At 57.9% G+C, this 14,999-nt stretch overlaps 2 protein-coding genes across 2 annotated transcripts in view; one reads left to right on the forward strand and one right to left on the reverse strand.

The window, feature by feature from the left end:
* Positions 1–5: 5 nt before the first annotated feature.
* Positions 6–2,253, reverse strand: GSC2 (goosecoid homeobox 2; the record flags this gene model as incomplete). The annotated part of the gene is made up of 3 exons (XM_027689412.1): positions 1,651–2,253; positions 593–840; positions 6–71 (listed from the first exon to the last, which is right to left on the reverse strand). Coding segments are annotated over exons 1-3 (627 nt in total), but the record flags the coding sequence as incomplete, so codon positions are not given.
* Positions 2,254–5,880: 3,627 nt separating this feature from the next.
* The window catches only part of LOC113970421 (thyroid adenoma-associated protein homolog), a 13,542-nt gene continuing 4,423 nt past the window's right edge, over positions 5,881–14,999 (forward strand). Inside the window, exons 1-21 of the mRNA XM_027689314.1 lie at positions 5,881–6,043; positions 6,637–6,814; positions 7,020–7,106; positions 7,382–7,409; positions 7,745–7,893; positions 8,086–8,208; positions 8,448–8,568; positions 8,814–8,965; positions 9,193–9,277; positions 9,585–9,721; positions 10,128–10,325; positions 10,700–11,396; positions 11,493–11,645; positions 11,738–11,847; positions 11,981–12,141; positions 12,390–12,556; positions 12,827–13,012; positions 13,500–13,651; positions 14,039–14,182; positions 14,468–14,572; positions 14,765–14,965. Coding sequence (XP_027545115.1) covers positions 5,940–6,043; positions 6,637–6,814; positions 7,020–7,106; positions 7,382–7,409; positions 7,745–7,893; positions 8,086–8,208; positions 8,448–8,568; positions 8,814–8,965; positions 9,193–9,277; positions 9,585–9,721; positions 10,128–10,325; positions 10,700–11,396; positions 11,493–11,645; positions 11,738–11,847; positions 11,981–12,141; positions 12,390–12,556; positions 12,827–13,012; positions 13,500–13,651; positions 14,039–14,182; positions 14,468–14,572; positions 14,765–14,965 — 3,438 coding nt within the window. The 5' untranslated portion in view covers positions 5,881–5,939. The remainder of the gene's footprint in view (positions 6,044–6,636; positions 6,815–7,019; positions 7,107–7,381; positions 7,410–7,744; positions 7,894–8,085; positions 8,209–8,447; positions 8,569–8,813; positions 8,966–9,192; positions 9,278–9,584; positions 9,722–10,127; positions 10,326–10,699; positions 11,397–11,492; positions 11,646–11,737; positions 11,848–11,980; positions 12,142–12,389; positions 12,557–12,826; positions 13,013–13,499; positions 13,652–14,038; positions 14,183–14,467; positions 14,573–14,764; positions 14,966–14,999) is intronic.

Here is a 14,999-nt window from a genome sequence, read left to right on the forward strand (position 1 = left end):
TGCAGGATCAGTGCTGAGGCGCTCGCCCTCTTCTGGTGCCGCCACTTCGCCCGACGATTTTTAAACCAAACCTAGAAAAGAGTAAAACAAGAAGAGGGCTTTTGCCTTTCGTGTGTTACGGGGGCGGGGGGGAGGCAGCTACGCTGCTGAGCTGTGCCATGTGAGCTTTAGGACACTAATACATTTCCTGATATGATCAGTCCCTCCACTGCAATCCTGCTCAGATACAGGTAAGGGGCATAGGGGAGTTGGGACCCTCCCATGGCAAATTCAGAAGGCATGAAAAGCACGTGAGTAAGGAATATACACTTGGGTGCAGGGGATGGGCAGAGCTGGGCACATCTGTGTGTTTATACAGGTGGTTCTGGGAGAGAGGCATCGTGTCAGTGGGACTGGATACCAGAACAAATCAGCCCAGCAGAACGGGTTTATATTCTTCCATTGTTTGCCACTCCCAAGTCCTGTTTTGTCAAGTACACAAGACTAGATTTCAAAACGAGGCCCTGAGTCTGCAGCTCCTGAAAAAGACAGCCCTGGTCTGTGTTCCTGGGGGACTGCGGGAAGCAGCACCCACCGAGTGGCAGGACCTCACCTCTACCCTCTCCTCCTTCAGGTGGATGCGGTTTGCCAGGTGCTCCCGGGTGACGACGTCCGGGTACTGGTTCTGGTGGAAAAGCGTCTCCAGGGCCTGCAGCTGGTCCTCGGTGAAGATGGTGCGGTGCCGGCGCGTCCGGCGCTGGAGCTGGTGGAAAGTCTGCAGCTCACTGCGGTTCTCCTGGGGGCTCTTGCAGACCCTGACTGCCGAGTGGAAGAGCCTCATGGGCCAGGGGAGCCGGGCATCTGCAAGGGGACGGGGAGAGGGACAGTGCTGGGGTGGGGGGCTGGAACACCCGTCTTGCTCAAGGCAGCTCAGGCACAAGTTTCACCTATGCGTAGTGCATCACCTGGAGTGGGTGACAGGCTGAGTGGTCCCCATACAAGCAAGAGAAGAGCTTAGGGCATCATTTGGGAGAAGGATGCAGGTGGAGAGCACTGGTTGGGTTTTCCTTGCTCACTTACCAGTTGCACTATGGCCAGCTCCAGAAAATGGCTGGAAACTCACAGCCTGGCGAGGAGCTGTTTTGGTCCTGAGACGGGGGATTTCTGAACTTTCAGGATGCTCTTGAACTGCATTTTTAAGGGTTTGTAACTTTTTTTTACCCTAGATGCTGTAATTTTGTGAGATGTAGCCAAAACTCTTTTCCTTAAGGGACAAGTGAGGTTCCCCAGGGCTGGTGTTGTCAGGAAGCACAGGCACAGCTCTGCACTTGGGCAGCATGACTGTGGGGTCCCACACTCCACAGAGGACTTGTGCCCCTAGAAACATCATCCTCTCAAGAGTTTCACGCTCAACCGGTAATATCAGTAATATCAGTAATAAAAAAATCACATGCTGCTTTTCAGACTCTGATAACATTGCAGATTGGATGCAATGGATTCCAACTGTTGGGAGCTCTGCTGAGAGCAGAGCTCGGCTCGCTGGAGCTGGGGCCTGAGACCAGCGTGGCCAGGTGCCGTAGTGTCACTCAACACCCTGGTTTTCCCCCACACCCAGCGCTATCACCAGCCCCCCTGTGAGCCTCACACCACGAATCAAACCCAAACACTCACCCAGCCAACCCGGCAAGTCCTGCAGGGACCGGGTGCTTGTGTGAGAACAGCAGCAGCAGCCACAGCCTGCCCCTTCTAGCTCTTCCTCTTCCTCCTCCTCCTCATCTTCCTCCTGCAGGGAGTTGGCTGGGGTGGTCTCCAGCTCACACAGCCCTCTGGGTGCGCAGTCCAAGATGCTCCGTAGGCACAGTGGGACCAAGACCTGGGGGCTCTTCTCCACAGGGCTGGAGAGGATGTCCTCGATGCTGAATGGACACGGCTTCTTCAGGGCTCTCCTACCGGGGTCGGCGTCTGGTGCTGGTTCTGAAGTCATCCTGTGCTGGGAAACAGGCAGCCTGGGCTGAGGGGGTTTGCTCTGCCTGCACTAGCTCCGTAGTGGGCTCTCACAAGGAAAAGGACAGCTTATATGGCTTTTTAAATGGACTGCAAAACCATCCAGAACCTCTGCTTTGTCTTGGCATTTCAAGTGACTGTCATTCTCGCAGCTGAGTTTTTATTTCATACACACACACTTTTCCTCCTTCTGACCCAGCTGCTTCGTGACTGAAGCCACCCTAAATATATATAGAGAGGGATATAATCCCTTTGGAAAGAAAACCGTAAACCCCCCTGTGAATAAAATAAATTCTAACTAATCTTGGCAGCTTTGTGAAGGGTTAGTGTGGATCTAAGATTTAGCTAATCCCACAAAAATGACTGGAGAAGGAAATCTGATTTCTCCATCTCGGGTGTAGATTTGAGGTGGTTATGATCTCCATTGTGCTGCAGCCTCCGATCCAAGGAAGGGGGAGGATAGCTGTTCCCAGCCCGGAAATGGACCAGAGGATTAACTCCTTAAAAGAAGCAAATTATCCCTTTCTCTGGCCAAATGAAAGCTTTCCCATCAAAAGAGAGCTGTCATATCATACAATATGAGAGAGGAGAGAGTTCAGCTTAATAAAAAATCATTTTTTAATGACAGCACAGCCTTTGGCTGCGCCAGAACTCTCTGTGAAAGTTGATTTATTTTCTGCTGAAAGCAGAGAAATTGTGTTTTCCCTCCTTCCCTTTTCCCCCACCTCTGCTGCACTAATCACTCCGATAATGCAGATGCTTTGCATGTATCCAACATACTCTCTGTAAGGATTCAAAGCCCTTATTAAATTAGATTACTGGCAGCTCACAGCAGTTCTGCACCATAGCTTAGTGGCGTGTAACCACCTCCTGCACAGCTGAGCCATGCTCTGTGTCGGGAAGGGAAGGGGAGGACTGATGCTGCTGCCTCCATGTGCTCTCAGGCAGGCAGTGAAGTCCTGTGGTCAGTGAGCCCAGAGCAGCCAGGACAGCTGTCTGGGGCAGCCAGGCTTCCCCAAAACCACTTCAATTCCCAGGTCCTGCCCAGCCAGAGAAACTGGGCTGAGGCTACAGCCAGGAATAGTGACTCAGGACAGGAGGGGATGCTTCACAAGGGCAAACAGCAAGGCCTGGCAGAAACAAGTAGCTGGGAATAAAATGAAGAAGGTGTGATTGAGCTCAGGTTGCTTAGGAAAGTTTCAACCAAATTCTCTTGCCCTCAGTGTGGCTTAAGCCAAGGTGAGTAGCCAGGCCTCAGGAGCTCACATGGGGAACACTCTCCCACTCAGTGTTTCCTTGCAGGGGAGAGAAGTTACCAGTCTCTCTCACAGCACACTGAGGACACAAACAGGTGGGTGCTGTGAAACCACTGCACATCAAACCACAGCAATGGCTCTGGCACTCTGGCATCATGCAAAGCTGACAGCCAGTTCCCAGGAGAGCCCCCTCTCAATCCCCCTTCTTTTCTCCTCAGCCCTGCTCACTGCCTGCCCTTCCTCACCTTGGAGGTATCCCAGCTCTGGGAAGAGATGCCCTGTGGCTATTCTACCTGTGACTCACTTAAAACCAAACCATTATCTGTAATTCCATCCCTGTATTTGCCTCTCCTTCAGCTGTTCCGATGACATAACATGGATTATAACCATGGTCCATGAATCTTTACGTGTTTGCTGCAGGTTTGAGAGGAAGATGCCCTTGTAGCTGCCCAGTCTGGATATGTTCACTGCTGCCCTGCCGAGGTGTCAGCACTCCAGAGAGACACCTGGGGATGTGATCCCCTAACCCCAGGGACCATTGCAAGCTGCTCCCAGCTTTAATTCATGTCCAAACACTGGCACAGAATGTGGATGTGGGGAGAGGTCCTGCTCCCCACACCATGCCGGTCCAGAAGGACTGTAGGGCTGGTGAGCTGGGACATGCCATGGCAGGTGCAGGATCCCACAATTTCTGCTCTTGGCCGTAATAATCATAAGCCTGAAGCGGATTAATTCTCCTTCCCCATCCTTAATAAAGGACCCCTTTCCCTGGGCTCCCTGGCCCGGCCCTGCCTTCCCACAGCACATGTATTTAGCCTATTAGGATCTCCGCTGATTGCTTTCTTTCATTCCTCTCGTACCTTTCACTTCAGAAAATGGACTGGTAATACTTCTTTTATCAAAGAATTATGGGATTTAGGATCCAGATCTTACAAAGAGACTTTTGATAGCTGCTGGTAATCAAATCCCAATCGGCAGACACTTCTCTGCACCCTGTTACTGGAGAGGAATAAAGGAAAGGGATTTTTGATGTTCTGTTTACTGAGCCTCTGGGAGATAGGATCGCTGGGCTATTTCATATTAGAAAAGGAAAGGAAAATAAAACAAGCAAGAAAAAAAATGCAGACAAGAGAGGACAATATAGATATAGATAAAAAGAAAAGAAACAGGCTCTTATCATTTTCTTATTGGTTAAGGAGATTCCAAAGCCATTATAGAGGATTAGCAAAAAGGTTAATCTGCTTTAGCTGTTCACTTGTCAAAAGTGAATTTATAGGGTTTGAAAATCCTTCCTATGGTGAAACAAGAAAAAAATCCCCCTTTCCCTCCCTTGCCTCTCCTTTCTGCAGGCAGCACAAGGGAACAGGAACAGGAGCATTGGTAACCCTACAACATGGGAGCACCCTCCTCTGCCTTGCCCCTGCCTGGATGCTGGCACCTGTGGGAGCTCTGGTTTGGCAGTGCTTCTCCCCATTCCATCATCACCTCCGTGGGGTGGCCATGGTGCTCAGAGAACAGAAAATCAGGTCTGAGGGATGTGAACTCCTCGGCCTTACCTGAGACAAATCCTGGGCTGTTTCACTGAACCCCTGCCTGGATTTGGGCTTCCAGACTGGTTTCTACAGCAGAACAGAGATGGATGTTTCTGACAAATGTTGCCAAAAACTACAGGCTGGGTGCTTTCCATCCCTAAGTGCAGTTCTTGACCAGGGAGCCACATCTCAGCATCCTCCTGGCCACCCAGTGCAGCCACAGGTGCATCCCAGCCAGTTTTCCTGGGCTGCCTGTGACACTGGCTCATCCAGTGGCATCAGCAGCCGATGCCCATCACTCGCACCAGTGCCACTGCGAGAAACAACACAGGGTAAAAACAAGCCTTCAAAGTCAAAACCAAGAAGCACTTTCTGGATAGCTGAAATTCAGTGGGATGCATTAGTCAGGTGCTAAAACTATGATTAACAAAACCACAGAAATAATGGAGTCATGGAATGATTTGGTTTGCAAGGTACCTTTAAAGATCACCTTAAAATCGTGCCTATTAAAATAGTTCAACCCTGTGAACTGATAAAAAGAATGCAAATAAAATAATTTGGATTAGATGATGATTAACAACTAGTGTTATAATAAATCTGTTTAGCTCTCTCCAAAGGCCATTTCATCCCACAGAAACAAGTGGAGTCTCTCCACTGGGTATTGGTGTTATTAGTGATGCTGCTGGTAGGGATGCTGCCTACCAGAGGGGGTACCCGTGGTGTAGCAGGAGGACAGTGGGGTACCAAACCTCCTCTTCTGCAATGAACCGCGATGGAATGAGACAACTATTTCACCCTGACGCATTCCAGGTGGCATTTCAGAGATCTCACACCACACTGACCAGATCGCTCTGTGCTCGGCAGGCAGCACCACCTCCCTGGTTTTCAGCCATTCTGGGGTCTCTCGCTTTTAACTGACTGTGGAAACAGTTTGGGATGATGATGATGCTTTTCAAGCCCTGGCACGCAGCCGGCGGTGGATCCAGCGTCGGGATGAAGGATTCGGCTTCGCGCGCATCCCTCCTCCCGAGCGGCGCTCCCGGGAGCCCCGCGGTGCCCGGCGGTGCCCGGCGGGCCGGGGGGCAGCGCTAGGGGGGGCCGCTGAGCCCGGCGGAGCCCGCCCGAGCTCCAGAGAGCTCTATGGTCTGTGGTGCCGGCGCTCCCGGCCATGGGAGCGGAGCGGGAGGCGCGGGCCTGCGCCGCCTTCTACGGGACGCTGGGCATCGCCGCGCCGGTGCTGTCCTGCCTGCGCTGCCTGCGCCAGTTCGCGGGGTAAGACCGCGGGCCCCGGGGAGGGAGCTCCTGGTATCCCCCCGGTTGCGGGTCCGTCGGGGAACCCCCGGTGTGGAGCCCCCGGGCATCGCCCGGCGCGGATCTCGGCATCCCCCCGAGCATCCCCCCGGCGCGGGCCGGCAGGGAGGGAGTGTGAGAGGGTCGGTACCCAGTAAGGGGTTCGAGCTACCCCCACGTGTCCCCAGTCCCTTCCAGCCTGCTCTGTAGCAGCAGGGCAGCAGTCTTTAGGATTTTTCATGTCCTTCTGCACCGCCCGCCCCGCCCCACAAAGAGTTTGCGGGCTCTAACCTTTGAGGAGTTCGTATCGTTTCCCCCACGCGATCCCCCCTTCCCCCCAGTGCAATGCTGAGTGCAGCTGGAAGAGAGGAGCCTCGCAAGATGGGCCACTCCAACCCTGACACCTAACAAGCTGGGGCACCCCGACCCCAATCCAAATCAAGCTGGGGCACCCCCACCCCAATCCACATTGCGCTGGAACGTTCCCACCCCAGACCCAACCGAGCCAGGGTATTTCCCCCACTACAACCTCCACGGGGCCAGGGTATCCTCACCCCGTGCCTGTGCTGCTCCAGGAGTACTGCCAAGAGATGCAAAGAGAAGCACCTGGAGGAGGCTCTGCTGCTGACACGGGTGCTGAGCGAGGGTCTGCAGGCGCTGGGTGAGGCAGAGGCACGACCCCTGCTCCGCTGCATCCTGGCTTTCCAGATGGAGGCAACCAGCAGCTCCAGCTCCTTCCAGAAACTGGAACAGGTCTGTAACACAACCGGCTGGGCTGCGACTTCAGAGCAACTGTTGGCCATAAGTGCAAGGTCTCGCCCCGCTCTGCCTGCCCCTGGCACAGCTCTGGAGCAGAGCATCCTTACTGGAGACACTGCAGGCTCTCCTGGTAGCACTCTGCAGCCAGTGTCTCTGGGGGGTCTGGGCACAGTGGCTGATTCAGGGTGTCTCCCAGCAGATGGTGACCCAGCTGGCAGTGGGAAAGGAAGCCCTCCTGGCCCAGGAGGTGGGCACGCTGCTGGCCAGCCTGGCACTGCAGGGAGAGGTGAGAGCTGTGCGGTGGCACTGACTTTCAAGGGGGTTTGGGTGGAGACCATGTGTGACAGGGACCTCCTGCTTGGAATTGCTCAGGGTCCTTCACTTCACTTCCCACCATTCCGGGGATTTGCCCTTGTTGCAGCTGGCAACATGTGGCTGCCCATCACACCAGCCCTTTGCTCATTCCTGGGGCAGCTTCTGGCACAGGCAGGACCCTCCTGTCCAAGGCACTGAGCCCCAGCATGTCATCCTGTGGGACAAGCTGTCCTTCTACCCCTACAGGTGCTGTCTCCTGGGGACCTTCAGTCAGGTCAGTCTCTGTTCCTTCCCCTCTGGGGGCTTCTCCAGACCACACCACCAGTGCACGGGACATCCCCTGCCCACCCTGACTGGGTCCTCTGCACTCATGGGAGGGGGAGTGGGGATCAGCCACATCTGTGGGATCTCTGCAGAGGTCCCAACAGCACCAAATTCTGTGCCCACCCACCTGGGACAGCTGAAAACCAGGCAAGCCAAAGCATCCCTGGCATCCGAGCCCCGTTCCCACCTCACTTACCAGCACCACAGCCCTTGGCTGAGCCGGGGAAACAGGGCTGGCTGTGAGCACAGTGCTGGGACAGCACTGATGGTGCCCCTTGCCCGCAGTGTGCATGTTCCTGGAGGAGAGCAGCCTGGGACGGCAGCACTGGCGGGAGAACCTGGCTCTGCTGCTGCAGCGCTTGGCCAGCACCCTGCGCTGGGTGCTGCAGAGCCAGCCCACACCCAGCAGCACCTGGGGCTACCTGGGCATCAAGGTAAGAGCTGGATTTCGGAGCAGGAGAAGGATCAGTACCTGCAAGGACTGGCTGGGCACTGGCAGCAGTGTCCAGGAGGGGTGTAACACATTGAGCCACTTTGAAAGGCCATTCCCAGGACATCACTGCTTTTTCAGAGGTGAGGGATACTGATGGCCATCCCTGTGGCACCCATCTCTCCTGCTCCTCCAGGCCTGCCTCCAGCTCTTCCAGGCGCTGCCAAAGGACGTGGCCCCCCTGGTGTGGAGTGCAGCAGGGAAGAGTGAGACCCTGCAGAGCCTCTTGGGACTGCTGCTGGAGGTGGCCTGGGGGAAGGTGCGTAAGACTCTGAGAGGGATAGAGCTGCCTGTCCCAAGAAGCAGAGCAGTGCCATCCTTCCTAGGTGCTTTCCCCATTCTCCTCCCCAAGGGAAGCCTGCAGAGGCAGCCCAGTGTCTGGCATGTCCGAGGCACCCTGTGTGGCTGCCTGCAGGGGCATGGAGGAGGAGGCAGTTAAATGGGGTTTGGTTTTAAATAGTGGTTTGAGTTGTGCCTTTGCCTCCCCTGCGAGTCCAGGCCCCGAACAAGGACACGAGGCTGCTGGCAGGCACAGCCCTGAGCATGCTGGTGAACACGGCCCCACAGCCCCAGTGTGGGGCCAGCGCCACGCTGACCCTGTTCCAGCTCCCCAGCCAAGGTGGGTGCTCCATCCCGAGCTGGGAATGGCCTCTGGCAATGGGTGACAAGAATGTTTGGGTGTGAGGGGACAGAGGCTGGTACCAAGCCGGACTCTGCTGCTGTGTCTGTCTCTCGGGGTCTGGCAGTCCCAGCTGCCTCTGGCCACCTCCCATGGCCACTCTGGGATGAGTCAGGGTAGTTGCTCTCAGAGCAGCATTTGGCTTTGCCACCTTCCTGCCATCCAATGCAGCCATTTTCCATCAGGCACTGGGGAGCTGAAGTTTGGGGAGCTGGCGTTGGAGGTCCCCCCTGTCCTGGAACCAGATGGGCTGGAGAAGCTGGTGCTCACCAGAGGTTTGCTGACATGCTGCAAGACAGACATCCTCAGCTGCCAGCTGGAGGGCTTCCCTCACAAGGTAGGAGAGCTCAAACCCAGCAGCCAGGGCTCGAGAGAGCCCTTGGAGAGACCTGACAGCCTCAGGAGCTGAGGACTTTCAGACAGGGAGTGAAAGTGAGCAATAAGCTGCTGAAAGAGCAGGAGAACCAGGCAGCACTCTCCTTGCCTGTCTCACAGCAGGGTTTTCTCACCCTGGAAAGCCTGTGCCTTCACCTGCCTATTCCCTGAGTCACTGTGCTCCCACAGGCCTGTCTGCTGCTGGACGTGGTCTTTCCAGCTGTGTGTGCCCTCACTAAGGAGCAGAAGGACTGCCACTACTACTGCTTCCAAGGTAGGAGGTGAACCTCCCTGCCACAGTGGGGAGGTTTGAAAGGTTCCCTGTGCTTGTGGTGCATAGAGCTCCCATGTGCTTCGTCTTCTCCCTGGGAAGATGTTTTTCTGGATCTTGGTAGCTGGTTTGGAAAGTGCTATTACTTTCTGCTCCAGCCCCAAGGACACTGACCCTCTGGGGCTCTCATGTACCTAACGGAGGAACTGCTGCCCCTGCACATGGAGTCCTTAAGCCCCCAGCCCATTGCCGGCTCTGCTGCAGGCGAGTCTGGGGGCAGGGGCTGCAGCAGAGCTCTCTGCTTTGGCAGCCTGTGCCCTGTGGCTGCAGCGCCTGCGGGAGAGCCTTCCTGCCATCTGGCACCTGACGGGGACCCGCATCCTGGCCCAGGACACCGAGCTGCTCCAGCAGGTCACGCAGCTGCTGTGGGACAATGCTGAGACCCTGGTAAGGCCGGGGTGCCAAAGGGCCATACCATGGCAGCCAGGAACAGCCCTTCCTTCAGCCAGCACAGCTGCTGTCCCCAGCCCATAGCACACCCCTGCCTGTTTCAGCTGAATACACCCCCTGGCCTGTGGCTGCCAGGGCAGGGGCACCCACTCTGCTGAGGGTGTGGCACTTGTCATGCACAGGCTCTGCAGGGCCATGTCCCAATGTTTCACCCACCCTAGGGCAGCACCCACCAGCACAGTCCCAGGCTGTCCACACTGCTGGCTCATTGCCTGCCATCCCCATATCCCCAGCTCCTAATCCCAGGGTTACCAGCCAGTGCTGAAAGTCCACAGCCACGGAAAATCAAGACAGGAGAGGGAGCCCACCTTAACCCCTCCTGTTTGCTGTCCTTCTCCCACAGGTGGAAGGGGTGTCTGAGTTCATCCACAGCTCCTTCCGACTGCTCCTGGAGATCTACCACCTTGAGTGCCAGCACTTCCAGGATCAGGAGAGATCCCTCTACCGACAGATGCTGCAGAGGGTGGTTTCAATGCCGTGGCAGATTAAAGCAAGATATGTGCCCCTGTGTGCCATCATCCCCTACATGGGCAGCCAGCAGGTAGGGAAGGCAGGGGAACGGGGAGGCTTGGTCGCAGCTGGCACTGCTGCCAGGGAGGCACAGCCTCTGTCCATTGCCTGTCACCTTCTACCCAGCTCTGCCATGTGAGCAGGCAGCCTTCCCACCCAGGGGGGCTGTTTTAGCATCACCCAAGACACGATATCCCTTGGGTAGTGAGCTGCAGCAGTGCATCCCTGGAGAGTGCCAGTGGGAAGGGAAGCTTTGCCTGTTGGTGCCCACCTAAAGCTGACCAAAAGCAGCTTGAGGTGGTCAGTGCCAGGGCTGTCTGCAGTGTGGTCTGTACCCAGAGCTGTCCCTGCCATATGCAGCTCTCAGTCTGACAGGGAGATGAGGGTCATCTGCCTTTCTCCCAGGTGCTGGATGCCTACCCGGACCTCCCGCAGCACCTCCTGAGCTGCCTCTCCACCAACCACCTGTGTCCTGCCGCTGCCGAGGTCTACAAGGTGCTGGTGCGGCAGCAGCTCAGTGAGTGGCAGGAGGGGCAGCAGGGCACAGAGGCGGCTCTGGCGGAGCGCTGGGCACTGTGCTGGCTACCCCTGCTCTCCCAGGCCCTCCGCTCCCCCCTGCCCATCCTGCAGAGCAACGCTGCCAACCACCTCCTCGCCTGGACCCTCCGGCAGCTCCCGGCCATGCAGGCGCCGCTGGCCATCCAGTTTGGTGGCCAGGACACGGCATCACTCCGGGCTTGGGTCTCGCTGCTGAAGGCACAGAAGAGCGTGGCAGGGGCCCTACTGCTGCGGGACGAGGCTCTGGAGCGGCTCTCCTGCTGCCTGGGTGCCCGTGAGGAGGGCATTCGGCTGGCAGCACTGAGCCTCCTCTGCTGCAGCCCCAGCACCAACCAGCCCCTCTCAAGCACTGAGATGCAGCTGCTGCAGGAGTTCCTGCCCCTCAACCTCAACTGCGACTCCTCCTCGTTCCGGCAGCTGCTGCAGGCAGCAGTGAGGAAGGCGCTGGTCCGGCTGCGGGACAGCTCCCTGGCACAGCTGCGGGGGAAGGTGCCATGGGGCACCGAGCCAGGCCAGGGAGCTGGGCAGCTCAACCAGGCAGTAGGTGAGGCAGCCACCCAGCACCTCCACCCCAGCCCCAGGGGATCCACAGGTGGGTCCCCAGCCTAGCATCCCTCACTGCTGTGCTCTCTGCCTGCAGGCTTCGTGGAGTGGCTGCTGCAGCTCAGCATCACCTCACTCAGCCCAGGCTCCAACTACCAGAGGAAGAAGACGGCTCTGCTCCTCCTGGCTGCTGTTTTGGAGACCTGCACAGACACCTGGAGCCCTGACAGGAAGAAAGGCCAGCCCCCACGTGAGTATGGGAAACCTGCCTGGAGTATCACCCCTGGGCTGCAGGGGTGATCCCTGACGATCCCATCCCACCGCCCCATGTCCCCACCACAGGGACCATGGCCACACTGCTGAGCTACGCCAAGCAGAGAGGCTGCTGGGACTTCTTCTCCCAGCCCAATTTGTTGGCACTGCTGAGCTGCTTGCAGGACAGCACTAACGAGGTGAGCCTCCTAAAGACAAGGAGAGATCATAAAGATGCCTGCCTTGGCCATGAGCAGGCTCAGAGGGGAAATCAACCATGCTTCCCCTCCTCCCATGTCCCACTTTCCCCCCACCTCTTCTCTGTCCTGGCAGATCAGAGACTTGGCCTCGGAGCTGCTTGTCCGCTACTTCCCTGCTACATTCCCTGAGCCCATCGCCCTGGCACTCTTCCAGCTGGCCCAGGACACCCTGGGCAGCCCCCGAGTGCAGGAGGCTGAAGCTGGAGCTGTGCTGATGAAGACCATCCTGCAGAAGTATGAGTTCCTGGCCCCTCCCTCCCTCTCCCTGTGGTGGCACAGGAGCCCCGAGAGTGCACTGGCAGCACTGGTGCTTCACCAGTCTGTGTTTAGAGCTCAGGGCAGCAATGGCTGGCGTTTGCAACAGCCTTGCAGTGGGGAGGGTTGGGGCACAGGAGCCTGCACCAGGGGAGGAAGGAACCTCGTGGCACAAAATGAGCAGGAAACTCCCTGGTCCTCACAGCAGTGTCTGCCTCTTGCCCCAGGTCAGACAGTGGCACCATGAAGAGCCTGGCCCTGGAGGCCGAAGCAGCCCTGACGCTGCCCAACCGAGGGCTGTGCTTCGCCCAGCACCTTCTCCACCTGCTGCAAGCCCAGTACACGGTGGCACGTCAGGACCTGCTGCGGGCAGCAGCCACTGCACCCCTGCACGGTATGGCCCAGCCTGGCAGGGCAGTGAGCAGCTCCTGCAGCAGCTCCCCAGGAATTAGAGCAGGCAGGAATTGCACAGGCAGGACTGAGGCCACATGTGCTGGTGCCACATCCTTGCCTCAGTTTCCCTGTATTGCCACTCCCCCTGCCCAACACCCCTCACCCAGCGCCCTGTTCTCTCCCCTGCACATGAGCCACATCAGCCACGGGCTCAGGCAGGAGAGCCAGGGCTGTGCTGGCACCACAGTGACCAGGGGTGGGTGTCCTGCAGGAGCCATCGCAGCCCTGCGGAGGTGCCTGCTCCAGGTGCCGGAGGTGGCCGTCTCCATGCGGGCAGCAGAGTTGGCTCAGAGCTGGCAGGAGCTCCTCACCCGGCTCGTGACCACGGTGAGAGACGTCACCTCCTTCCTCCTGGGTGCTCTGCAGAGCCAGCAAGGCCCCGGTGCCAACGAGCAAGGTGAGCATGTCCCCATGGGGGGAACCAGCCCTGGGAACCACTGACACGTCCATCACAGCCATTCCTGACCCAGCAGCCCTCCAACCTGGGTGGATGCAGTTGCTTTGGGCTCAGTGTCTCTAGCAGGGGACAGTGCTGGGGTTGGGCACAGAATGTTGGCCAAGGAGCAAAGTCCAAAGCAGGACACCTGGGCAAGGATGCTCCAGGTGTTGGGAAGAGGATCCTGGAAGCTGCAGGATCGTGCCTGGCTTTGGGTCCCTTTCTTAACTGCATGTAGAGGCAAAAGCCTTCTAGAAGCAGCAAGGCACCTGCAAGATGGAAGCAGCTGGAAGAGCAGTGGGCAAAGGGCAGCTGCAGTCCTGAGTGGGGCACATGGCAGGGCAGGAGCCACTGGGGGCCAGACAGGGATCTGTCCCCCTGAACCCCAGCAGCACCCCCTCCTGCTGACCCACACCACCCTGCTCAGACAAGGCTTTCCCTTTTGCAGCTGCTGCCCCATCATTTGCAGAGATGGGGAATGCCATCGGCTCCCTCATCATGCTGGGGAAGGACCAGGGGCAGGAGGAAGAAGAGGGGGACTCAATCCTCCTGTCAGAGGAGCACAGCCTGATCCTGACATGCTGCTGGGTGTCAGTGAAGGTAGGGATCCCTCCTCATGGTAGTGGGAGAGGGGCAGCCTGGCATGGTGCTCACCATCCTTCCCACCCCAGCTGCTCTTCACCTCCCCTTGGGGCATTCACCCTTGCTGGGGATGAACACGGGGGAATCCGTCCTTACCTCAGAGCTCTCACACACATCCTCACCCCTTCCGGGGAAGATGCAACCACCAGCCTTCCCAAAAGTACCTCCCCTCCCTGCCTGTGCTTATGAAGCCCAGCTGGTTCCCAGACACTGACAGCCCCCAGTTGTGGCAGAGCTGGGCTTCCCAGGTTGCATCCCTGCAGCTGCCCGTCCCAGCTCCTTTCTGACAGCCTCACAGCTTATACTCCTCTATACCAATCTTGCTGACCTTCATCTTCTTCCCAGGAGATTGGGCTGCTCCTTGGGGGCCTGGCTGAGCTGCTGCTGGCCCCAGCACTGCCTGCCGATTTGGGCCCCCTGCTGCCACTCCCGACCCTGCAGATGGCCACCAGGGTGTTCCAGGAAATCCTGCTGCGGTGCCGGCACTGGGTAAGAGCATGTCCTGACCTCTTGACTGCCCCTTCAGCTCTGGCCTCGCAGGTGTGGAGGGAGGGAGAGTGGAACAGGGCAGAGTCTGCTCCGGGGCAGGACATGGAGACTGGAAGCCCCAGCTGGGAGCCCCTGGCTGGGATCCTGGTGCCAAACCCTGCCATATCCCCACACCATCATGTCTGCTTGCTTTCTCCTTCCCCTTTCCAAAGAGGTTTTTGGGGCTGTGGGGGGCTGGTGGGTGCAGCCTTTGGGGTACAGGGCCCTGACACTGCTGTGCCCCAGGGAGCCGTAGAGGGCTGCAGCATGGGCTTCACCAAGTTCTGTGCTGCTCTGCTGAACCACCCGGATGCAGAGCTGCAGGCCATCCCACGGGCCATGCTGGAGCAGGTACTGTGCTCGTTGTGCCCCTTGATTCCCCCATGCTCCAGGGAGCCCCAGGGTTGTTTCCCTGTGTCCTCACTCCCTGGGGCAAGCACCCTTCTGGCAGCCAAGATGCTGGTGCTGGGCACTGCAGGGCAGCTGCAGGCTCTGGGCAGCGGGTTTCCAGCCATATCTCAGTGGGTTTTGTTTCTCTGCCAGGGCTTGGAGGCTCTGAGCGGACCCCGCAGCAGCTCGATCACGCGCCGTGCCGCCGGCTTCCCCATGCTCTTCCTCTGCATCGTCAGCGGGGAGGCCCCGGCACAGGCACGGCCACTGCTGTCCCGCTGCATCCAGACACTGCTGGCCTTGGCCACCACGGCACTGCCACGGGACTGGGACCAGACCCTCGACCTCCCACAGGTGGGTGTGGGGCTCCTGGCTGCTGGAGCCTGTT

Source organism: Neopelma chrysocephalum, unplaced genomic scaffold (genome assembly GCF_003984885.1).
Source record: "Neopelma chrysocephalum unplaced genomic scaffold, ASM398488v2 Primary Assembly neopelma1_77, whole genome shotgun sequence".
In the NCBI taxonomy this organism is placed as follows: Eukaryota; Metazoa; Chordata; class Aves; order Passeriformes; family Pipridae; genus Neopelma; species Neopelma chrysocephalum.